The sequence below is a fragment of the Delphinus delphis genome, chromosome 19 (assembly GCF_949987515.2).
Source record: "Delphinus delphis chromosome 19, mDelDel1.2, whole genome shotgun sequence".
Lineage (NCBI taxonomy): Eukaryota > Metazoa > Chordata > Mammalia > Artiodactyla > Delphinidae > Delphinus > Delphinus delphis.
The window spans coordinates 24946934-24971250 of NC_082701.1; the positions used below are offsets into that span (position 1 = coordinate 24946934).

The 24317-nt window shown below is 59.5% G+C and overlaps 1 protein-coding gene across 28 annotated transcripts in view; it reads left to right on the forward strand.

The window, feature by feature from the left end:
- The window catches only part of CACNA1G (calcium voltage-gated channel subunit alpha1 G), a 62588-nt gene that overhangs the window by 21483 nt on the left and 16788 nt on the right, over positions 1-24317 (forward strand). For 8 of the 28 annotated variants that reach the window (XM_059996750.1, XM_059996766.1, XM_059996739.1 and 5 more), the window contains exons 10-25: positions 7815-7966; positions 8765-8950; positions 9047-9161; positions 9242-9397; positions 12196-12264; positions 13720-13804; positions 13888-14081; positions 14868-15299; positions 16193-16293; positions 16515-16638; positions 18479-18547; positions 18683-18867; positions 19686-19812; positions 21252-21377; positions 21941-22030; positions 22827-23019. In XM_059996750.1, coding sequence (XP_059852733.1) covers positions 7815-7966; positions 8765-8950; positions 9047-9161; positions 9242-9397; positions 12196-12264; positions 13720-13804; positions 13888-14081; positions 14868-15299; positions 16193-16293; positions 16515-16638; positions 18479-18547; positions 18683-18867; positions 19686-19812; positions 21252-21377; positions 21941-22030; positions 22827-23019 — 2404 coding nt within the window. Of the gene's footprint in view, positions 1-7814; positions 7967-8764; positions 8951-9046; positions 9162-9241; positions 9398-12195; positions 12265-13719; positions 13805-13887; positions 14082-14867; positions 15300-16192; positions 16294-16514; positions 16639-18478; positions 18548-18682; positions 18868-19685; positions 19813-21251; positions 21378-21940; positions 22031-22826; positions 23041-24317 lie in introns of all 28 variants that reach the window. The other 20 variants (XM_059996749.1, XM_059996751.1, XM_059996767.1 and 17 more) reach the window with 9 other exon arrangements.

Here is a 24317-nt window from a genome sequence, read left to right on the forward strand (position 1 = left end):
GAATACACAGCCTTTCAGGCCAGGGGAGGACAGGGCAGGTGATGATTCCGCTTGTTTCCCCATCCTGACACTCTAGATACACGTCCAGGGAGCGTTTCTATTTATAAGTGAGTGAAGTCAGCTGTTCAGGGCAAGGGAAGCTGGGGGTGGGGTGGGGTGGGGTGGGGTGGGGGAGAGTCTAGATGCGGTAGGTCTTAACTTTGAGGGGATTCACGGGCTCCTTCTGGATTCTGCTGAAAGCTGGGACCCTTTTCCCAGAAGATAGACACAGGCACGGATATACCCCAGTGTGGCCTTCGAGGACAGGGGTTTACAGACACCTGTCCTGTTCCTTGGGCCTCCCAGGAGTCCTTGGCCTCCAGGCAGAGGAGCTGGGGCTGAGGGCCAAGCAAGACCTGGGGGGATGATCTTCCACAGTTGCCCTGGTCCCAGACTTTCAAAGGTCCACCAGAGGTGGGAGGGAGAAGGGTGCTGTTTTGGAGATGGCCAGCAAAAGGGGTGCTCACGTTCCTCCAGGTGTCATCTGGCTCTAAGACTCCCCCAATTCAGCAAATGTGGGGAGCACCTCCTGTGCACAGCACGTTAGAATAGAATAATAGAATGGGGTGGGGGCGGTGCCAGGAGCACCCAAGAAACTTAGGTTCCAGCAGAAAAGTCAGTCTGCTTCACGGATGAATTTGCCAAATGCCATAAGGGAGACTTCTGGGGACAGAGGACAGATGCTTACGCCCAGATGGGGGATTTCGGAGGACTTCCTGAAGGAGGTGGCTTTTGAGGGTGGTCTTGAAAGATAAGTGGGATTGGTAGCTGAGGCCAGGAGCAGAGGGTTCCGGTGGAGGGGCTGGGGGGGCATTCTGGCAGCCTGGCCTGGGAATGCACAGGGGGGCATAGGATGCTCTGAAGGACCGTCGTGTTGCCTCCCCCACCCCACCCCGAGTTGTCTGAGCAGCAGTGAAGTGAGTCCAGCAGTGCTGTGGAAGCTGGAGCTTCCAGTTAGGTGTGGGCTGGTTTGGGGGAGGGACCGGGAGACTATTTCTATCGTTCAGATCAGAGGCAATGAGGGCCCCCAGTATGGCGGAGGGGGAATAGGACGAGCGGGTGGGGGCACAGCCATTCCATCGCCAAGGTCTGTGGGCCCGGGCACCTGCTGCTAGAGGGATGAAGGGCAGGCATAAATCCTAGATAACTCCTAGGTTCCAAAACTGAATCCTGGAGAGGGATGGAGCTGGGAGGTCGGGAAAGGAGCAGGTTTGGGAGAGGAGGTGAGAGGGTTTGTTTTGGACTTGCCGCCCTTGAGCTGGCCCTGGGCCATCCTGGGAAGGCTGTCAGACAGGTTGGCTCTCTGGGTGAGGAACCAAGGCTTGGAAGGAGATTGTTTTGCATTGTCCACACCCCAGTGACATCTGGAGAGGTGGGAGATGGAGGATGGGGCGATGGTGGGGGTGTGGGAGACCAGGGGGGATGTGGGTTCTGCTGAACTCAGGAATGTTGGCCTGAGGGGAGAAAGGCAGCGGGAGAGGGAGAAGAGCCCTAAGAGGGCAGGAGGCGGCCCACACAGGGTCAGGGAAGCAGAGGGAGGTAGTTATCAGGCAGGGGGGGCTTGCAGCAGGCTCAGGTCCTGCCCAGGCATCCGGAGGAGGAGGGCTGGGAAGAGGGTTCTTGGAGAGAGCTGGAGTGGTGGGGCCTGGGGTTCAGGCATAAATAGGCCCAGATCTATGCGAAGGTTCCTGCTTTTAGGCAGGGGAAGTGATATTGGAGAAGTGAGGGAAACAGGGACAACTGATGAAATGAAATGAATTCCAGGGGAGCATGGTGGGCGGGTGTGGGGTGGAGGAGGGGCTGGCTGCCTTCCAGGAGGGAAGAGAGGTGAGTAGGTTGCAGGACACACGGCTGCCTGGGGGCAGGAAGTGGAGCCCCAAGAAGCAGGAGGCCAGGTTGGGAGTGGGGATGGGGGCCGAGGAGAGGGAAAGTGTCTGAGGCAGCTCTTGGGGGTGAAAGGTGGAGATCCGACAATAGAGGAAGATGAATCCCGGCACAGAGGAGCCCTTGGTCCCCCAGCAGGGTATTCTCCTGTCCAGTCAGCACAGGTTCCTGACTAGCAGAGCTCAGCAATTCGACAGCTGCAGCAGAGAGGCAGAGGGGGTGGGGACTTACCTGGGCGGGAGCTGGCAAGACAGGAGGAGCCCTCTGAGGTCTGTGGCCTGAGGGCAGCCTCTAAATGGTCCACCACAGCTGGGCCGAGAGACTGTGCAGGCGAGTGAGGGGCAGGGGCCACACATCCAAAATTTTAAGTCACAGGAGCTCTGGGTCGACTCTGCAAGCTGAGCGGGCACTGTGGGGGCCTCGCACTTACCTGGCTTGTGTGTTCCCTTGGGGTGGCTCTGGGGAGCTGACAGGAGACCACGGGGAGGGGCTCAAGTGCCGCTGGTTACGAGGCACTGGAGCACAGTGACACCTAACAATGGGCCCAGCGGGCATGAGGGGCGAGAAGAACGTGCTGAGAGGCGACGTTGCAAGCTAGAGTGCTTCCAGGGGGACGGCGAAAAGCAAGGCCTGTGTGATGAGGCCTGTGAGGTCTCCTAGAAACCTCCTGCCGCCCAGGCGTGCCCTGATTTCCCACACCTCCTTGGAGAAGGAGGAGAAGGCGGGAGGCCCCACTGACCCAGTGACACTCACCCCATCACTGCGGCCCACCTGCACCACCTCTTCTGGGTGTGGAATCAGCAGGCAGGACTGTCAAAGGCAGAGGTGAGGTGAGCTGAGGAGCCAGAATTGGGGAGCAGAGATTTCAGGGTCCGTGGAAGAGGTGGCAGCTGAGGAGATGGGGGGCGAAGGTGGAGCTTGGCAGGGTTGGGGTGACTCGTACAGGCCTCCCCTCAGGTCTGGTCTGGCTTGTCCCCGCCTTGCACCTTCCCTGCAAAAGGCACATCCCTGTCTGCCAGAGCTGGCTCTCAGGCCTCGCGCCTGGACCGCTGCAGTATCCCCTAATTGGTCTCCATCTCTGTCTCTCCAAGCCATCCGCACACTGCCACTACTGCAGCAGATTAATCTTCTTAATATACTGCTTTGCACCTCTCCCCCCTCCCCCCAGAAGCCTCGACGGCAGCATCGTGGGCAGAGGCGAGTCCAGCCTGAGTCAAGTCGTGGAGCGGAGTCAAGGCCATTCTGGCTGGGCCCCACCTACCTGGCAGCCTTGCTCCCCAGTGGTCCCTCCCACCCTCTGACCAGGGCAGACACTTGATCCTTGGTCCCGGAGTATGCCCTGCACATTCCTTCCTCTGCTCCTCTGCTCACGCCGCTCTGGCCGGGGATGCCTTCCACGAGAGTTCTCCTCCCGCTGCCTCCTCCCCACTGGCCCACTGACCTCAGCCAGTTTGAGCTCCTGGGGCCCTTCTTGTGTCTGCCACACGTGGTGCTTAGCTTCGGCCTTGCAGGCTCTCTGTCCTGCCACATGTGAGGACTGCTGCCACTGTCGGTGCCCACGGGGCCGCCTGAGCAGGACTCTGGCCTGGGTGTGTTCACAGGCTTTAACTCCTATATCTGGCAAGGCAGCCTCGTCACAAGGAGGTGTTACCCTGTTTAATAGAAGAGGCCACTGGGAACCAGCAAGGTTAAAGGACTTGCCTGAGGTCACCCAGGTGCAAAGTCTCCGAGCTGGCAGGCCTCCTGCATTCAGGTTCGACCCCACCTCTTAGCAGTGCTGTGCACACCATGAGCGCTTTAAGGGTTAGTGGATGGAGGTGCTCTGGGTTTCAGGGGGGTCCTGGGGCTGGGAAGTATTGAGCAGCTTACCAGGGGCCCAGTTACTCCAAGCTGACAAGCTAACGGGAGGGGAAGCGTTGGGAGATGGGAGATGGGAGAGTTACAGTTAGCGTCAGCACAGAGAAGAGCCTGGGGCCTCTGGGTGGGAGAAGCTCAGGCTGCCTGGCCTCCACTCGCAGAAGCCCCCACTGGGCCTTGACCTTCGTGAACAGGAGGGAGGATGCAGTCTAGACCAGAGAAGGGACTACCTGGCAGCCTGATGGGCTTGTGTGAGTCTGTGTGGGCTGTCTGGGTGTGTGGCGGGGGCAGCAGTGTGGACAGGTGTGGAGGGACGTGCAGAGGCACCTTTCTAAGTGAGCGGTGTGACCTCCATCAGGTCACCGCACCTCAGAGCCTCAGTTTCCCTGCCGTCAAGGAAGCCCACATCCCTCCCTTGTTTGGTGTGAGCAAGGAGGAAATGAACTCCTGGGAGGAAGGTAGTAGCAGTGTAGGGCCCGTGGAGGGCACTAGGAGAAGTTGGCTCCCACCCCGTCCCTTTGCAGCTGCAGTGGCTGTGATCATGGCTCTGGTCCCTGGGGCAACGGTGTTGCTAAGATTGAGTCTCTGTGTCCTCGTCCTGCATTTGCAGAACATTCCCAGCTTCCAATTTAGTAACTTGGACAGGCCTGGCTGTCTGGGGGAGGAGGACTTTTTCCCATGGATCATGGGGGATACCGGAGCCTTGGAAGGGAGTAGGCATTGCCCCTAAGTGTGTGCAGTGAGGAGAGAGAGGGAAGGCGGGAGTGGGGGAAGGGGGGGAGAGTGCCAGGCCCTCCTTTCGACCTGCTTCTTGGGTCCCACTGCCTCCTGGAGGCTGGCTGGGCGAGCTGCAGCTCCAGGCTTTGCCGCCACCCCTTTACGAGGGCAGTGACGCGCAGGCCTTGGGGGAGCCCACACCATCCTTCTGATGAGGCTCTTGGTCGGTGCGCTGGCGGGTGAGTGTGTGTACCTGTGAGCCCTCAGGTACAGACTGTCGTAAGCCCTGTAGACAATGCCAGGAAACGGTGAGAACACCCCTCCTCCACACGCCTGGTAGTAGTTGTACTTTAAGCATTCCCTAATTAAGTGAATACATGATAGCAAAAGCTATAGTGCTTTCACTACTTTAGTAATTTTTGTTTCCGACAGCTTCTTTTTGATGTGTAATTTATATGTCGTAAAATTCACCCATTATACATGCACCTCAGTTATGCTTTCAAACTCATTCTTTATTCATACATCTACGTTCATGTGAAATATAATTTTATGTATGTAAGAAGACACATTATATATTCAGCCCACCCCCGTGTCTGGGTTCACAGGCCCCTCACTGCACTCTTGGATCCCGACAGCCTAGTATTATTGGACTCAGAGGAAGGGGGGATTGGGTCCCGCTCCCTGGCTCTCCCTCTGCCCTATGACTTTGTGCTGGTCATGCACCATCTTATGACCGCTTGTGCTCATCTGCAAAATGAGGGTGGCGGGGGGGGGCTGTTGTGTGGATGGCACAAGGTGAGACACACGTTGAGCCTGGGAACCCACAGAGCATCGCACCAGTGTGGCCCGTGCTTACCAATCCAATCCAATCTTTATCCAGTCCAAGGATGGACAACTGGGCAGCCTGCAGAGTGACAGGGAGGCAGGTTCACTGACCATGGCTTTCTGAAACAGACTGCACTTGGGAGCAGAAAGTGGGAGATCCACTTAGCCAGGAGGAGGGTCTGAGCCCTGGGCTTTTTTTTTTTTTTTGGCTGCATCAGGTCTTAGTTGCAGCATGCGGAGTCTTCTTTGTGGCGCACGGGCTTCTCTCTAGCTGTGGCGTGCGGGTTTTCTCTCTCTAGTTGTGGCACGCGGGCTCCAGAGTGTGTGGGCTCTGTAGTTTGCGGCACGCAAACTCTCGTTGAGGCGCATGAGCTCAGTAGTTGTGGCGGGTGGGCTTAGTTGCCCCGCGGCATGTGGGATCTTAGTTCCCCGACCAGGAATCAAACCCGCGTCCCCCGCATTGGAAGGCGGATTCTTTACCACTGGACCCCCAGGGAAGTCCCTGAGCTCTGGGATTTAATTGTCCCGACCATGGCCCCTTCCCCACCACCTGCACTGTGCTCCCGCTGGAGGGACCGAAGGTCCTGTCTCCCTGTGAACCCTATTTGCTAGGTCAGGTGGCAAGCCCCCACTCACAGTCTGAGAGCAAAATCTCACTCAAGATCTGCTGGAGCAACGGGCTCCATGCCACACTGGCCCCCACGACAGCCACTCGCTCTCTGGACAGCTGGCTCTCGGCCCCGCCTGCTGACCCTGGCCCTGCTCCCCAGACCTGTCTTTGGAGAGAATCCATCCGTGGGCTGAGAGCTTCTCTCCTTCTAAATAGCTGTTGAGACCCCAAATGCCCCTCACCTGCTAGTCAATCAGAAGACCCTGTCTTCCAGCTCTACCCCCTCCCACCCAGGCTGGCCACACATATTGGGGCCATTAGGATACATTTGGCAGTGCCCAGGGCCTGGCTCCATGTTTGGGTGACCTACCTGGGCAGCCGGCCAGATGAGGCAGCTGAGTAAATGGGGGGAGGTGTCTGATGGACTGAGGGCTTCACTTGGTTATTTAATTCAAACTTCTTGAGTAGCTACTACGGATCTTGGGCTTTTGGGTGGTCAAGACACCTCATCAGGTGGGCAGTGGGCTCCACTCTGCAGCTGCAGCCTGCAGCCTGGCCAGGCCCCTCCCTTTCTACCCAGACATGGCTCATTCCCTGGCTCGACCCTGTGATGCCTTCCCCTTCCCTCTGCCTGGAGAGACCCCACTCACCCTCAGAGTTCATTTCAAGTGCTGCCTCCCGATGAAGGCTTTCCCAGTGTGTTCCTCCCTCACCTTCTCTCCCCTGGACTCCTGGATTCACTGTCTGGATAATTTCCTTTGGCACCAAAGCATCTAAGGTCTCTTGTGGTTATTCAGCTGTTTTGTGTGTGTACAACTTGTTTCCAGCTAGACTCTGAGCTCCTAGGAGGCAGGGAGCACAGCTGGCATGTTTTTGCGTACCTGGTGGATTTTACAGTACCTGGTGGATTATACAGTAGGTACTTAATATTAAAAGGGAGGAGGTACTTAATATTCTGCACTGGAATAGCAGATGAAGTAAAGTTTGTCATTAGTTCTGATGACCTCTCTAGGTTGTATCCTCAGTCCCAATCCCAGACCCCGGGTAGGAGCATAAAAGTAATTACCAGAGAGGTTAGGATCTTGCCGAAGGTCAGTCACACAGTGAGTTGACAGGATAGGCGGAGAATTAACCTGGGTGTCCTAGACTCGGGTAGCAGCTCCAGGTGCCACCTCATCTGTGACAACCCTTCCTGGGGTCTCCCTTCTGCTCATCAGCGTGTTTGTGTGTGCGTGCTTCTGTGTGCATGCACGCAGGTATTGCGTGTGTATACTTGTTCGTGTGTTTATGTATATGTGTGTGTGCATGTGTGCATGTGTGTGTGTTTGTGTGTACCTGTATGCAGTGTGTGCGTGTCTGGAAGAAAGCAACGTCTCAACAGTTGTCCGAGAGAGCGCGCTGCCAAGTCCACGTGTGGTTTGCGTGTGGCTGTGTGACCGCGTATGTGTGTGAGGTCTTGGCAATCACCCTCTGGTACCGGCCAGCATCAGTGCACTGCTGGCCTGGGCCTGCTGAGCTGACACGGTAGCACAGGACAGGATGGGTCTCGGAGCACCCAGTGGGAGGTGGGCAGAACCCGCAGCACAGGCCTCCCCTGAGCCTGTGGCCCCAGGGTCTGAGACTCAGAGCTGGAAATGGCCAGGGGCTGGGGGCTTTGTGCAGTGGCCACCCCTGAGTGCATTTTCTCATGGACCCTTTGGGGGAGGGTCCTCCCCATTAGCCTGAGCATTCAGCACCACCACTCCCCTCTCCCAACACGCCCACTCCCACCCACTGGCTTGCTGTCCCCTCTCCCCCTCTCCATGTGGCCAGGTGTTTGGGAGGACTGGGATGAAGGGCTCAGGGACAAGCCTTGCTGCTTTATGCCCACCCTGTCCTCCAGCCTGAGGAGCTCACCAACGCCCTGGAAATCAGCAACATCGTCTTCACCAGCCTCTTTGCCCTGGAGATGCTACTGAAGCTGCTCGTGTACGGTCCCTTTGGCTACATCAAGAACCCCTACAACATCTTCGACGGTGTCATTGTTGTCATCAGGTACGACGGCCCCTCTGCTGCCTCTTGCCTGAGAAATGTCCTCGGGGTAGCCTGGGGCGAGGAGCCACACAGCCTGTTCCTCTGGGGTGGAGGGATCTGGAATCAGGCCCCACTGACCCACAGGCTCTACACTCCCCCAGCTGAGGATTCTCCATGCCCCCAGCGTTGCGCTCCACCCTCTCCCTAGGCCTCACCTTGCTCACGCGGAACGTGGCCTCCTATCCGCTTTGGCTGGGCCCCTCTGAAGTCTTTGCTCTCGTTTCCACTCCTTGTCTTCGACCCCATGCAGACCTGGGGTGGGCAAGGACTGGGGAGCTGGCTTTGGAGAGGAGTTGGAGGAGGTGTAAGGCCCAGCCAGCTGTCCCCGCTTACAAAGCGCTTGGAGACTGTCGCAGATGCTGGCAACTTGCTTTAGGGTTTCCGAGACCTTGGGAAAGCGCTCCACTGCCCCCCACACCCCCCAGGCCCTGGGCCAGAAGAACTGCTTTATTGGAATTGGCTTTAGATTTCATTAGAAGAGAACAAAGCAAACATTCCATAACTTGAGGCTGCGGCATTGGCCGACTGAGGGAGAGGACTGGCCTAGAGGGGAGGTGGGGAGGGCTGGAGCTGTCGCCCAGACCTTCGAGCTCCTGCCTGGAGGCCCGAGGGCCCCTTGTGGCCCGCTTGCTCAGTGCTGGTCAGCCCAGCCCCTCAGGTGCTCCTGGGCCCCCCTAAAGGACGGGGCAGGAGGAGGGTGAGTAAGCAGCGGGCTCAGGCTCAGGCTCAGGCCTCCCGCCCCTCCCCCGCCCCTTGCAGCGTGTGGGAGATCGTGGGCCAGCAGGGGGGCGGCCTGTCGGTGCTGCGGACCTTCCGCCTGATGCGGGTGCTGAAGCTGGTGCGCTTCCTGCCGGCGCTGCAGCGGCAGCTCGTGGTGCTCATGAAGACCATGGACAACGTGGCCACCTTCTGCATGCTGCTCATGCTTTTCATCTTCATCTTCAGGTGAGGCAGGTGCGGCATCCGCGCCAGCGGGGTGAGGGCCTGGGGGCGGGGTTCGCCGGGTCCCTGATCCCCATCCCGTGGCTCCTGTGTCTTCAGCATCCTGGGTATGCATCTTTTCGGCTGCAAATTTGCCTCTGAGAGGGATGGGGACACGCTGCCGGACCGGAAGAATTTTGACTCCCTGCTCTGGGCCATCGTCACTGTCTTTCAGGTGCCAGGGTAACAGGGCAGGGTGGACAGGGTGGTGGGGTGCCCCCGGTGAAGGCCCTGACTCCCATCCTCGGCCGGCAGATCCTGACCCAGGAGGACTGGAACAAGGTGCTCTACAACGGAATGGCCTCCACGTCGTCCTGGGCTGCCCTTTACTTCATTGCCCTCATGACTTTTGGCAACTACGTGCTCTTCAACCTGCTCGTTGCCATTCTGGTGGAGGGCTTCCAGGCAGAGGTAACCCCCTGCCCTCAGCCGTCCACTTCCAGGAGGAATCGGCGGCCCCGCCGGATCTGTGGTGTCCTGGGAGGTTCTGCAGGATGTGCCCCTCAGACCAGGCTGGGGAACTAGGAGTGGGAGTTCTGGGTTTCAGGCAGCCCCTCGGCACTCGAGAGACCCGGTGGTCGTTGCGGCAGAGCGTCCCGAGTGGGCTTCCCCCGCAAAGCCGGCTAGGTGCGTCCCTAGAGAGCTGGACGGGGTGAGTGTTGGCCCACGGTGCAGCTGGATCCCTGAGCACAGGTGCGCTCGGGGACATCTGGAGGGAACCCATCTTAGCCGAGGGGTGGGGGAAGCTTGCAAGCAAGTCATCTGAGCTTTGGCCGAGCTGGTGAAGATGCCACCGGCGCCCGGGCAGGGCTGAGCTGCCCAGGGTGAGAAATGAGCCCAATTAGCTGCCGGCATGACAGAGATGAGCATCCTATTTCCAGCCCAGTCTCCATCACCTTCGTCACAGGCAGCGTCATCAATTAATATTGATTTACATTGATCTCGCCCTTGCCCTGCCAGGACACAGCCTCTGCCTGAAGGGCTGCACCCCGCTCTGCTCCCTTAGCTCATCCCCTCTTCCCACCCAAGCCCCAGGCCCAGCCCAGCATCCCAGCGCCTAGCACAGGGCAGGTCGACTCAACCTAGAAATGCTCCAGGTCGGGTGTGGAGAAGCTCTCGGTCCAGTTCTCTCTGAGTGACCCGGATGGAAACTCCCGCTGCGGCCTGGTCTATAAATACCCAGCACACGGTGGAAAAACAAAAATCTATTTTCTGACTCTTTCCCAGCCTTGCGAGGAAAGGCTGTTCCCCCGTGGGCTGGGCTGGGCTGGTGGGTGCGGGTGTAACTCTCCCACACTGGCCTCCTCCCGTTGTAATTCCGTAGTTACCCATTATCGCAGTTCCTCCCCGCTGGGTGGCAGGGAGGGCAGCAGGTCAGGAAGGCAGGCCCTGCCTCGGGTGAGGGCTGGGCCTCTTGATGGGAGGGAGGGACATTGGTGCTCTCCCTGGGATGGGACATTTATTTGGGGTTTCCCTGGGGCCTGAAGGGTTAAGGGTGCCAACGTGCTTCCACAAGAACCAAGGTCTGTATGGAGACCCACCACTTGGCCATTGCTCTTGGCCTGTGGGAAGAGGAGCTGAGTGGGGACAGGGGTCCTTCAGCCTCTTCCAAACCACAGTTCCTGACAGCTAACATTCTCGCAGAAAAATTCCTGTGGAACTCTGTGGAAATGGAAAACACCCCAAGCCTATCTCCCGCCCTCAAGTGGCCGTTCAGCCAGCTCGGCAGTCTTGGAAATGCCCAGCACGGGCAGCAGCCCCCCATCACTGGTCCTTCCAGCAGACACCTTGTTAAACCGAGAGCCGCTGAGCCGGCCTGGTTGCTAGGCAGTGGCAAAGGCTGCGTGTGGGAATGGAGAGCAGCCTGGCCTTTGGGCCTGGCCTGGTCACTCTGGCCCTGCTGGGGGCTTGTGGCTGCCCCAGCATGAGGGATTGGCCAGGGCCTGGGGCCACATCCTCCTCGACAAGTGCCTGGGAGAGAGTCCCACTCGGGGCATGACGGAGAAAGGATTTCAGGATCAACCCCTCTTCAAGGGGGTGGGCAGCAGCATGGCCCTGAAGTGCCCGTGTGAGGAGCTGGACCAGCTTCTCACTGTCCTGTGAAGCCCTGAGTCGGGGGAGAGGTTGGTCACTCAGTGCCAGTGGCCTGGACATCTCCAGAGGCACCTGCCCTCAGCTGTACGGCGTTTCAGGGGGCACACGTGTGGCTGTGAGGGAGCCCCGCCACCTGGCAGAAGAGGCTGGCTTCCGCTGTGTGATGACCTGCTTTTTTACAAACGAGGCAACCTACCTCAGTGGAAGCAGTGGACACCCCCATTTTGTTGGGCGTCACCGGCAGGAGGCCTCAAGGGTGGCCCCCTGCTGGCCTTGCCACCCTGCCAAGAGGTGGGAGGGGGCCGCCTAGAGGACCAGGCCAGCTGGGCTGTTTATACTCTGACTTGCAGGGGGCGGTGCCCTGAATCCCTCTATATTTATCATCTGCACACTTAATTAAATGAACAGGCAGCAGGCCCTGTGTGAGGCCATTGATTGATATCAAACAACACTGTAGCCATCATCCCAGTGTCACTTGTCACACCCCGTCTTGGTAGGAGCATCTGGTTTGGAGTTAGGAGTGAAGAGGCCTGTGCTTGCTCCGGGCTTTTGTCTCCTCCCCCACCTCTGACTTCCACCCACCCCTCCTTCCCACCCTCCCCGGCCGGCTGCTTCAGAGCCAGTGAAAGGTGAGCTGGAGACCCAGGTACGAGGCCCAGATGCATCTCTCGGTCTCTGTGTGACTTGGGGCAGTTTTCTTAACTTCTCCAAACCTCAGGCGCTTTCTCTAAGATGGTGCTCGCTGCGCCTCCTTCCCACCTGGAGAGGAGGTGAGCTAGTGTCAACGCAGCAGCTGTGCGATGCCTGCCACGCCCCCAGGGAACGATAGCTGGTATTATTAGGATTAATGGAGGGCTCGGTCTCCTTCCCTGCCCTTGTTGCCATCTCTGTGGCCTCTGCCCTCACCCTTCAGGTTCATTCTGGCTCCAGGGCCTGTGGTTGAATTCTGGAAGGCCATACTGTTCCCTCTCTTCTCCTCCCCCACCCCATGTCTCATTTCCCCCACTGTTGGGTTTGCACCCCTCCTTTTCTTCCTCCTCTTTCAACATTGCTGCTGTTTGAAAGCCCGGCGCCTGTAACCAGCGCCCGTCCCCTGCCTCCCCCTCTCCCTGTAGGAAATCAGCAAACGGGAAGATGCGAGTGGACAGTTAAGCTGTATTCAGCTGCCTGTCGACTCCCAGGGGGTAGGTATGCGATCATGAGTCGGCATGCCCCCCGTGCCCCATGCCCCCATTCTGCCTCCGTGTCTGTGCTTGTGTTCACGCTCAGCTGCTGTGCAACCTGTGGTGGCCATGGTGGTCCTTGGTGTCGTGAGGTTTGCTTTGATTTTAAGTCCCTTCCCCCTTGAGGACATTTGAGGGGAGGGCCTCCTTGCCTCTGCCCTGTTCACCCGCAAAGGGCGCCAATCCGTCCCACCAGACCAGTGGATGGGCCGGAGAAGGAAGGGACTTAGAATCCTCTGTGTGCACGTGTGTGGTACACCGCATGTGTGTACCTCCACTGCGGCCCCCGAGGAGTCTGGGTCGTCGGGCCTCAGCGAAGTCGGGATCTGTGGCCGCAGACCGTGTGCTCCCCCATCTCTCTCCTCTCCTCCTCGCCTTGAGCCTCTGGTGGAGACCCCACAAGCTGTCTCAGCTCAGAACAAGGCTTTGGAGGACGTGGGGGTGGGTGTGCCTCTTGCCAGAAGGTACCAGAATTTAAAATCTACTTCTGTGTCTCTGGCCCCTTGACCACCCAGAAGGTCCAGCAGGTACTCGCGGGCGTGCTCCTCCCCTGGCCCCCACACTGAGCCTGTGCCCTGCCGTGTCCTGCACTGGCACCAGAATTCGGGCAAAGCCAGGGTTGCCATGGGACCCCATGGCGCTGCACATCCCAAGCAGCCCCCTGGAGATCCCACTTGATAATTAAAGGCCTCGTTAGGGATGTAAACTGAGTTAATGAAAATGATCCCCTGAGATGCCAATTACGCAATATTTATGTCCTTATCAAAAGTAGCAATCAAGTATTTCTTAATAACTTCTTAAGGAGAAGTGTGTAATTACTGGGGAGCCTACTGACCTGCTAAGGAGGAAGAAAAAACTGTCCCAGAGCCAGGGAGAGAGGTAAAAACGGGGCCAGGGGAGAAGGTGGGGGCTTGGGGAAGATGGAGGGAAGAAGCAGAGGGACTGAAGTCGCGTCCTTGGGCTGAGCTGCTCTGTCTGGGGTCCTTCAGTTTTCCTCTGGGGCCTTGGGTCTGAGGCTCAGGGGAGGGCAGCCATGGAGGCAAGGCAGAGGGCACAAGTGGCCTTTGGAAATGAGGCTCTAGTGACTACTTCACCCAGCTCCCTCTGGCCTGTGCCACCCGCCTGCCAGGCTATCCCCTCTCCCCTCAGCCATTCTTGAAGCCAGTCCCAGCCATGATGGTGGTGCTGTGGGTTCTGGGGATAGCCGTGGGCTTCTCTGAGGTATCACAGGCCCTTGAGAGCCCTGGGCCCCGAGCCTGGGTGGTCTGGCCTGAGCCAGTGCATGCCTCGTGCCGTAGTTGCTGGATCCTTGTGGCCTATATGTGGTGTGTGCGTGTGAAGACAGGGAGACCTCGGTCCACCCTACCAACCCCTGCCCGGCCAGGTTCCTAATGGCCCGCTGCTCTCCCACCCTAGGGAGACGCCACCAAGTCCGAGTCAGAGCCCGATTTCTTCTCGCCCAGCCTGGATGGCGATGGGGACAGGAAGAAGCGCTTGGCCTGTGAGTATCTCTCTGCGGGGGCAGCCCCTGGCTCTAGGCCAGCCTTGAGTGGACTCAGGGTCTCTCCGTCTCTCCCCCTGCAGTGGTGTCTCTGGGAGAGCACCCGGAGCTGCGGAGGAGCCTGTTGCCCCCGCTCATCATCCACACGGCCGCCACACCCATGTCGCTGCCCAAGAGCTCCAGCACTGGCCTGGCCGAGGTTGTGGGTCCTGCGTCCCGCCGCGCCAGCAGCAGTGGGTCGGCCGAACCGGGGGCACCCCACGAGACGAAGTCGCCGGTAGGGGGTGCCTGTGGGGGCCCGACAGTGGGAGATGTACAGACATCAGAAGGGAAGAGAGGTGGAATGGGCAGGCCTGGGGAGACAGCCCCCGAGCCACGGCGTAGATAAGGCCCAGGGGGCGTCAGCGGGCTGGTGATGCAGGCAGGCACAGGAGCCTTGGCCCTGGGGGCAAAAGAGCAGAGTTCTGATTCTATTTCTTCTGTTCCCCGAGTGTCCTTGGAGGAGACTCATTTCCCTCTGTAAAGCGGGAGGGAATGCCTCATCTTAATAATAGCAAACCCCATCCAGTTACTGATTCTGTGCCAGGCGCTGTTCTAGACATTGCGTATAAGTGTTCTTAATGCACGAGGTCCTCACAGCAACCATCTGGTAGGTACCAATATCATCCCCATTTTTCAGACGGGGACCTGAGTCTCAGATTGCCAAAGTGATCTGTGGGAAGCTCCACAGTGAGCAGGCGACAGAGCCAGCACTTTAATCCAGGAGGCTGGTGTCAGGGCCCACGCTCTCACTGTGATTTGATGCTGCCACTCACCTAAATGAGGAACAGGTGCTAGGGTCATATCGCTTTTACAGATGAGGAACTGAGGCACGCAGAGGGTTAGCGACTTGCCCAAGGTCGCGCAGATGGTGTGAGTCCAGGCATCCAGGTCCAGGGCTCCTGCTCATACCTCTGTCCCTGATGTGAGGCCAGAGAGGCTCACGGGAGCCGGGATGCATGTGAAGGGGCGTGGGGCCGTGAGGCCCTGGCTGAGACCGCTCTCTCCTCCGTGCGGCCCCCAGCCGAGCGCCCGCAGCTCCCCGCACAGTCCCTGGAGCGCAGCGAGCCGTTGGACTAGCAGGCGCTCCAGCCGGAACAGCCTGGGCCGCGCCCCCAGCCTGAAGCGGAGGAGCCCGAGTGGGGAGCGGAGGTCCCTGTTGTCGGGCGACGGCCGGGAGAGCCAGGATGAGCAGGAGAGCTCGGAAGAGGAGCGCGCCAGCCCAGCGGGCAGCGACCGCCGCCGCAGGGGCTCCCTGGAGCGGGAAGCTAAGAGCTCCTTTGACCTGCCAGACACACTGCAGGTGCCCGGGCTGCACCGCACAGCCAGTGGCCGCAGCTCAGCCTCTGAGCACCAGGATTGCAACGGCAAGTCAGCTCCAGGACGCCTGACCCGGGCCCTGCGGCCCGACGATCCCCCACTGGATGGGGACGATGGCGATGACGAGGGCAACTTGGTGAGGCCCCTGTGGGCACAGTGACCTCTCACCCCTGACCTTGAGTGAGGGGAGCTGTGCCTGACCTGGTGCAGGACTGGACGACCCCCTCCCAGTTGTATGGCATTCAGGGAGTTACCAGCACGCCCCAAGGATCTCGAGGGCTATCATCCCTGAAGCCAGGCTTCAAAGAGCCCCTTTCTCCCTCTGCCCGTCCCACCAAGCCCCAGATCCTTGTCACGCCTGGGTCTGCAGCTCTGCATCCTTGGTGGATAAGAATGGCTTCGGGCAGATGCGTATGAATCTTTCATGGCCCTCCCACTGTGACTCAGAAAGACCCATCACTCATCTCTCCAAACTGATACCCTCCTCTGTCCCCTCTCTCACCTCTACCTCATCACAAGCCTTGATCTCACACCCACTTTTACCCATTCACCCTTTTCCCAACCCCCCCACCACCACCACCGTTAACCCTGGGGATGGGCCTCAGGGAACTGGGACCCCAGGGTTAGCATGTGAGAAAGGTCCAGTGTCTCCTCATGCCAGGTGTGTCTTCGAACAGGCAGCTGTGATGGGGACAGTGTCTGATAATTGATGTGGCTTCCAAGGCCGCCGGGGAGGGAAGGAGGGAATGCAGGCTGGGGGCTGGGCTGGAGGCAGAGACGGGAAGAGAGGAGAGCCCGGGGGAAGCGAGGGGTTGGGGAGATGAAGGAAGTGAGGCATGCTCAGGGGCTGAGGGGGGCTTTGGGGAGATGCTGCGGTGGTTTTAAGAATACAGGAAGAGAAGCCAGGCATAGGGCTGGGCCAGAGTGGAGAGGGTAGACCAGGCGTGAGGGCCACGGGGCCGCTGAGGAACCAGGGATCAGGAACTTGGAGGCATGGCCCTGCTCACATCCCGGCCCATCCTTCTACAGAGCAAAGGGGAAAGGATGAGAGCGTGGGTCCGGGCCCGGCTCCCTGCCTGCTGCCTGGAGCGAGACTCCTGGTCTGCCTACATCTTCCCTCCTCAGTCAAGGTCAGCAAGAGGGTCCCTGACCTGCACCCCAACCTCTCCTTCTCGTGGGAAATTCTCCTGCAGCTCCGTCCCAGGGATGCTAGAAGTGTCCCCTGACGTGGGGGAGGATGAGAGCAGGGCCTGGGGATGGGAGGGCCCAGGACGGGTAGGGGCAGTGCCCCTTACTGCTGTCCCCCCCTCCTGCTCCCCCTGACTCAGCCTTTGCCTCTGTCCCGGAGCAGGTTCCGCCTGCTGTGTCACCGAATCATCACCCACAAGATGTTCGACCATGTGGTCCTCGTCATCATCTTCCTCAACTGCATCACCATCGCCATGGAGCGCCCCAAGATCGACCCCCACAGTGCTGTGAGTCACTGGGGCTGACACAGCGGCTTCTGAGCGTCTGCGTGGCGCCCAGCCCTCCCGGATTAGCGGGTTAGCACGCACGCAGCGAGCCAGGCGGGCAGGGAGGCCCGGAGAGACACAGAGGCAGGGAGCCAGGAATCTCTCTGACTCTGACCCGTGCAACTGATGCCCCAGGATGCCTCCTGTGCCCCCCGCCGGCCTCCGTTTCCCTTCTGTGACACAGCAGCCAGCTGGGGGAGTGGGCCTTTCTCCTCGCCTGGGGAAAAGTGAGCTTCGTGGCACCCAGCTGTTTGCAGACGGCCTGCTCTCATGCGCCGGGGGCTTGTGAGGCCTGTATGTGAGTCAGTGAGTGTCATGGTGAGGCCAACAGTGAGACTGGCCCTGGCCGGGCTGAGTGGCAGAGGGTCTCCAGGACCTGGTGACTGACGGGGAGGCATCCTGCCCAACCTGCCCCATTGGCGGTGCCACGTCGGGGAGGGAAGCTGCCCTTTGCTCCTCAGGGTACTGCCAGGTCACAGGCAAGTAGGGTTTCAGGGGCATTTGGAGGACCGCTGGTCACTTCTGCTTGGCTTGTGAACCTGCCAGTCCTCCTCGGAAGGAGAGGAGAGGCCACGGGCCGGCGCGTCTGGACATACTCCCCTGGGCCTGACCTCTTCAGGATGGGCCCAGCCGGTCCTGGGAGCTGTCTCTCCCCAGCCTGGCATCGCAGCCTGTCGCCCCACAGCGATCCAGGTCCTAGAAGGGTGGGGGGCTCTGCTGCCCCTCCTGGCATCTTTCACCACTAGCTTGGAGGTGGTCTCCGCCCCTCCTTGCTGCCTCGCATACCATTATTCAGTTTTCGACATTTCTGGGGCTTCTGTTTTCCATTAGGGTGGGCTCCAGCCAGGCCAGTGTGGGGGGCGGGTGGTGGTGGTGGTGAAGGGAGCCTGGGGAGTGGAGGGCCAGCCTGGGAATAGGCGAGAGAGCACAGCACCGGGGACCCCCACCTCTGGAGCAAACGTGGCTGGTCACACTGGCCCCCTCGTCTGCCTCCTGCCCAGGGCCCTGCCTCAGAGCTCACTGTGGCCACGTCTCTCCCCCACCTTCCCACTCAGCCCCTCCATCTCTAGCTCTGTCACGTGCGTGCTTCTCCCTCTCCCCTTTCGCTGCTTCTCACTCCCTCTGACACTCACACTTTGCCTGCCGCCGCCTCTCCAGCTCTCTACACCCCTCTCTTGGCCACCCAACGATGGAATCAGCCCACAGATATCAGGGGATTGGGTCGCCTTCTTTCCTGCCCTGCTTCACCCTATGCCTGGCATAAATATGGTGCCTGGGGACGCATAGCCTGTACTCAGGCCCCCAGCTTGCCCTGCGGCTCCATTTCTGGGGCACAGCAGGAAAGCGAGTGCGTGGAGCAGAGGAGAGTAGGATGGGGCGTCAAGAGATCAAGCTAAATCCTGCTCCAGTTTTAAGAAAGGAATTGATGAATAGGGCCTGCGATACGGGGCTCAGATGACAGCACTGCGGTGGGAAGCACTTTCCCCTCAAGGCCGCTCCGGGAGGTAGTGGGGGGGGCAGTTCTGTTCAGGGGCAAGAGTGGGACTGTGGCCAGAGCTGCAAGTGAGTCGGGGCTTGACGCCTTCTCCGTGTGTGTGTGTGTGTGTGTGTGTGTGTGTGTGTGTGTGTGTGTCTGAGTGGCGGGGGGGAGAGCAGGAAGGAGATTGTCTGCTTTGCTGGGGAGAGTGGGGGGGTTCGTTCTGAGTCAGACATTGGAGGCAGCTCCTGGCTTCTGTGTGCAGAGCAGACATGGCCCGAGGAGGGGGTCCCAGTGGCGACACCTGCCCGCTCTCTCTTACAGGAACGCATCTTCCTGACCCTCTCCAATTACATCTTCACCGCAGTCTTTCTGGCTGAGATGACAGTGAAGGTGACGTGGGGTCGGCGTTGGTTTGGAGCCATCTGGCGCTCGGTGGGGGTGGAGAGCCTGGGTCACAAATGGAGGGCAGGGCTGGGGACTGACTGCAGGGAGGCGGCGGTGCCGGTGACGCACGGGCGTCCTCAGGTGGTGGCGCTGGGCTGGTGCTTCGGGGAGCAGGCCTACCTGCGCAGCAGCTGGAACGTTCTGGATGGCCTGTTGGTGCTCATCTCCATCATCGACATCCTGGTGTCCATGGTCTCCGACAGCGGCACCAAGATCCTCGGCATGCTGAGGGTGCTGCGGCTGCTGCGAACCCTGCGCCCGCTCAGGTGCCCTGGGCAGGCACACCCCGACGGCCAGCGCCCCACCTGCCCCTGCTTCCTGCCTGCGACCCCACAGGGAGCCCTGTCCCCCACTCCAGACACCGCTTCTCACTGGGTTTAACTGCGGCCCCAGCAGTCTCCCTCCACGAGCACTCCCCTCAGTGACCCCCGCCACGTGACACACTCCTGCAGGGCACAGTACAAGTGGCCATAGGCAGGACCCTCACATCCTTCAGCTGCAGCTCTCCCTCGGGTGGTACCCTCAGGGGTGACACTTGGCCTTCCCCGTGAAGTGACAGACTTTGTTTCCTGCTTTCCCCCTCTTTCCCCCCCCAATCCCAGGGACTACCCGCCAGGTCCAGGTAACACTTGTAGCAGGGGATCTCACCAATAAGGCAGTCACCCCGACCCCCGCCCAGAGTCGGGAATTTCCGTGGGTGGGAACGTGAACGGGGTGGATACTGACTGACCAGCGAGGGTTTTCCTGGCTGTGATGACCCACCTCCCCACCCCTTCCGTCCCTGCCTGCCCTCTACGTGCTCCGCACAAGTTTATCTCCCCATCCCCACAACACACTGCATCCCTGGGTTGAATCAGCACCCCAGCCCCATCAGGTAATCCTTTGACATCCTGGCAGTGGAGGTGGAGGTCTGGGGGTGGGTGGGGGGTGTCTGCACTGTAAGCCCAGAGTGTCAACCTCTTCCCTCCACTAGAGCCCAGGATGGGGACAAGTGAGCCAAGATGGGAGGGAGTGGCAAGCAGGGCAAGGGGCAAGGGAGCGTCTGAGCCGGGAACCCCTCTTACCCCCCTCCCTCCCTCCCCAGGGTAATCAGTCGGGCACAGGGGCTGAAGCTGGTGGTGGAAACGCTGATGTCCTCGCTGAAGCCCATTGGCAACATTGTGGTCATCTGTTGCGCCTTCTTCATCATTTTTGGCATCCTGGGGGTGCAGGTTTGTGGGGGTCTGGGGCCAGCTGTCAGCAGAAACCTGAGGAGTAGCCTTCCTCTTGGCCCCGGGGTGCTGCGGCTCCAGGTGCCGCCGCCACCTTTATCCCAGAGAAGAATAAATAGGGATGCTTCCCTCCTAGCCCGAGGCCTCAGGCCCCTTTGCCTCCTGGGCATTCTGGAGAAAACTGGGAACCTGGAAGAGGCCACAAAGGGGACAGGGCCTCGGGCTCTGGCCAGTGCCCACGCAGGCTGCCGCTCTGCCCTCTCACGCGCCACTCCAAGCGCAGACGCTGGCCTTGGCCCACAGTCTGCTCAGGGATCCCCTCCCTTCCTTCCCTGCTGGAGCGGGTGGGCTGCAGGCCAGGCCCGGGGATCCAGGGCCCAGGCAGCTGGGCCAGGTTAGCAGGGAGCTGGCAGGCAGGCGGGTGCAGACCCCAGACGAGGCAGGAAGTGGGGGCTGCTGGGGAAACTTGGCCTCTGTCCCAGGGAGGGAACTTGGCTTTGGAGGAAAAAGAAAGGGAGCTGCCTGCAGGATTCAGCCGGCGCCTCCGGGAGCCAGGGGAGCCCCTCCGTCCTGCTCTTCCGGAGCACCCGCCTCGCCCCAGGCTCCAGATGTTTCAGCTGCAGCGTAGATGGCTGCTGTCGGGCCAGAGGGAGCTCCTGGGTGGCCACCCTCACCCCATCCCTTCCTTTGGCTCCTTGGGGTATCCACTCTGCCCTGAGGACGGGGTATTCTTGTGTTTCCTCGAATCCTCCGGCTCTAGAGACCAGTCTGGTGTACGTTTGCCAGGGCTGCGTGGTGCCCCTTCCCCTTCCCTTACTTTTGGCCTACTTAGGCCCCCTGGTCCTCCTGTCCCTCAAATCCCTTCCCCGCAGTCATAGCCTTGTCTGTTCTGGAGTGAGGGTGAGCTTTCCAGTCGGAAAGACCTGAGCTCGGGCCCCCTTTCCACCACCTACTGGTTGTATGGCCTTAATGAGTGAATTTACTTCTCTGAGCCTCAGTTTTCCTCATCTGTTAAGTGGGGTCCATTAATCCAGATCCCTCGGCCCTCCCCTAGAGTGCCTGCCTCACTGGGCTGGGGGTGGTCCTGAGAATTTGTACTTTGGAGTACATTCCCAGATGGTGCTCATGAGGCTGGTCCAGGGGCCCCACCTGGAGAATCGCGGGCCTCCCCCTTTGTAGAAAGTGAATGACCGTTCCCCTCCTTCCACGCTTTCCCAGTGCCCTCCCCAAGGACCTTTCCTTCCTCTCCAGGGCCTCTGCTCCAAGGAGCCCCGAGAAAGGGGTGCCTGCAGGGGAGGCTCCTGTCAGGGCTTCTCTGACCTGACCGAGCTCCTGGCCCTCACCCAGGGCGTGCCCAGAGCTCTTAAGCCCCAGGGCTGGTCTGGGCTTGCTGTGCTCACAGCTCACTTCTCTCTGTCTCCGGGTATGTGTGTGTTCAGCTCTTCAAAGGGAAGTTCTTCGTGTGCCAGGGCGAGGACACCAGGAACATCACTAACAAGTCAGACTGTGCTGAGGCCAGTTACCGGTGGGTCCGGCACAAGTACAACTTTGACAACCTCGGCCAGGTGAGCCCCAGGCTGGTGGAGGTGGGAGTGGTGGCAGGAGTCTGGGGAGGACACAGTTCCATGCTTAGTGATGCATGCAGGGCACTGGCCCACCTCTGTCTCATCAGCTAGTGAATGGGTCCTAATGGGATCCCCTTGGAGGGGAGCAGTGAGGATACAGTGCGATGAGGTGTGTATTTGTTTAGCATGGTACAAGGTGCAGGCATATTGTCAAGATGATTCTATTTCTCACTCCACATTCACAGAAACAGAAATGTAGAAAATGAAACAGCTCGCTCAGCGTTGCTGGTTTATTTCCCCGCCCCACCCTGGTTTTGGTTTCCGGATTTCCAGGACTCTGGGGTCCCTTGCTCTACCTGGCTGAGGTCGTCTCCCACGGCTCTTCCGGCTTCAGAGCAGCCAGGGAGACTTGGGAAAGAGAGCGCTCCCGGGGCCTGGAGCGCGACTCCGAAGGCCTAGGGTCCCCCGAGCTACTGCCAGGAGGTGCTTTGGGTGGAAGTGGTGGGTGGCTTGGTCATGCATCCTAGGTTTCAAGTGGTCCTTTCCTCCCCCCGCCCCCGCAGGCCCTAATGTCCCTGTTCGTGCTGGCCTCTAAGGACGGCTGGGTGGATATCATGTACGATGGGCTGGACGCTGTCGGTGTGGACCAGCAGGTAGGGCTGAGGTGGGCAGGATCCATCTTTGCGCTCAGGTCACTCACCGTGGGCCAACTCCAGGTGTGATGGGCGTAGGCTTGGACAGAAAGACAGCAAGGCAGGTTGGCAAAACGCCATCCAGGAGGCATCACCTCTGACAGCAGAGGCTGTTAACTGGTGGCCTGCGGGCAAATCCGGTCATGCTTCATTGGCTTGCAACAGATTTAAAACTTTTTGAATTAGTGGGAAGCGGTTAGAAATTGACAAATTTGGGCTTCCCTGGTGGCGCAGTAGTTGAGAGTCCGCCTGCCGATGCAGGGGACACGGGTTCGTGCCCCGGTCCGGGAGGATCCCACATGCCGCGGAGCGGCTGGGCCCGTGAGCCATGGCCGCTGAGCCTACGCGTCGGAGCCTGTGCTCCGCAGCGGGAGAGGCCACAGCAGTGAGAGGCCCGCGTAATGCAAAAAAAAAAAAAAAAAAAGACAAATTTTACATGAAAATCTGGATTTGGGCCTGCTCAGGAGAAGTCCAAAGATCTGGAAACACTGGGCTTGAATTCCTGAAGGGCAGGAGTCAGCTGAATCAAAGAAGCAGCTGCCCCTTTTGGATAGAACATCCACTCTCTATATTTAGCCACAGTCCCCACCTTTCCCTACTGCCTAACACCAAACCCACATCATTCCTTTACATCACCTGCTGGGTCTGCGTAACTGAGTGCGCAGGCCCTGTGTTAAGGAACGCAGGCTGTAGGGCAGCACCTGTGACAGTTACCTTGCGCTAATGTCTCCACTTTGTCCTTCCTGCTCCCCACCAGCCCATCATGAACCACAACCCCTGGATGCTGCTGTACTTCATCTCGTTCCTGCTCATCGTGGCCTTCTTTGTCCTGAACATGTTCGTGGGCGTGGTGGTGGAGAACTTCCACAAGTGTCGGCAGCACCAGGAGGAGGAGGAGGCCCGGCGGCGGGAGGAGAAGCGTCTACGGAGATTGGAGAAAAAGAGAAGGAGTAAGGAGAAGCAGATGGCTGGTCGGTAGTCTTTCCACATCTCTCTGAGTCGTACTTGACCTTGGCCTTGCGACTGTAGGGGGCTAGGGGCTAGGGGCTGGGGCTGGGGCAGGGAGAAGATGCTCCCACCCCCTCCCCTCCCCCTTCCCCTCGAGAGCATGTCAGCCTCTAGAGCCTGCATGAAGCAGACCAGTTCAGCCCTGTGAGGGCAGGGGAGCTACCCCGCTGCGGGGCTCCCGGTCTCAGCATTGTGCTCCCCAGATGATGCCAGGTGGGAACTGATGCACAGTCCCTCCCAGCTCGACTCTGAGAGGAGCCTCATGGGATGAAAATCCTGCCGCCTTGCCCCGTGCCAGTGCCCATTGACCCCGGGCTTGGCCCAAGTGCCAGCCTTGCCTGCCCCAGCGCTGGCGAGCAAGCATCTTCATCCTGTGGCGACCCAGTGTCTGTAGCTGCTGGGCAAGGCCTCAGCAGAACCTACAGATGGAGCGTGGCGTGAGCAAACCCCAGACCCCTCCTTCCTCCCTATCTCCAGAAAAACTCCCTGGCTTCCCGACTGTCCTTTTTTTTTGCCAAGCGGTACAAAAATACTCCCTCAGCTCAGGGAAGGTCTGAGGTCACAGGAACTCTAAGGTCATGACGCTCTGGACTTAGACCCTTCAGCCCCTCACCTTGGATCTCCAATATCTCTTGCCATTGGCCGGGTGAGGCCCCCACCCCCTCCCTCCTCACACTCTCATGCCAGTGGGCGGGCGGAGGCTAAGCGAAAGACACCCAGATTCCAGGGAGGACGCGAGGGGTGACAGGCGTGCGGGTCCTGTTGTCTCCCCGTGTGTCTGCAGATGTGTCTGCACTTGGCTCCCCTCCCCGTCTGCAGGACTCCTGCCTCTCTGTCTGGTACTCGACAATCTGTGGGACTCTCTCTCAGTCACTGCCCACGTCTCTCTAAGTGTCTTTATGTGTGGGTTTCTCAAGGCCTTTGTGTGTCTGCCTCTGTTTGGTCTGTGGGTTTCCCCTCCTCTCTCTACCCTTTCACAACCGTCTTTCTTATGCCGATAAGATCCCTGAGGTGCTCTGAGTTTTCCCTTTGGTTTGTTGAAATGTGAGTACTACCAAGAGGGTCGGGGGCTGCGGTGCCCCCCTCAGCCCCTGGCTCTATCTCCTGCCACCTGTGAAGGCACCTGGAGCGAGGGGAGGGCTGTAGGGGGGTGTGGGGGAGGTTGGGTGGGACGGAGCCCACGCTCCCTGTGAGAGGCGGGGCTGCTCCAGTGGGCGGGGCGGGGACACTGGCCTCTGGG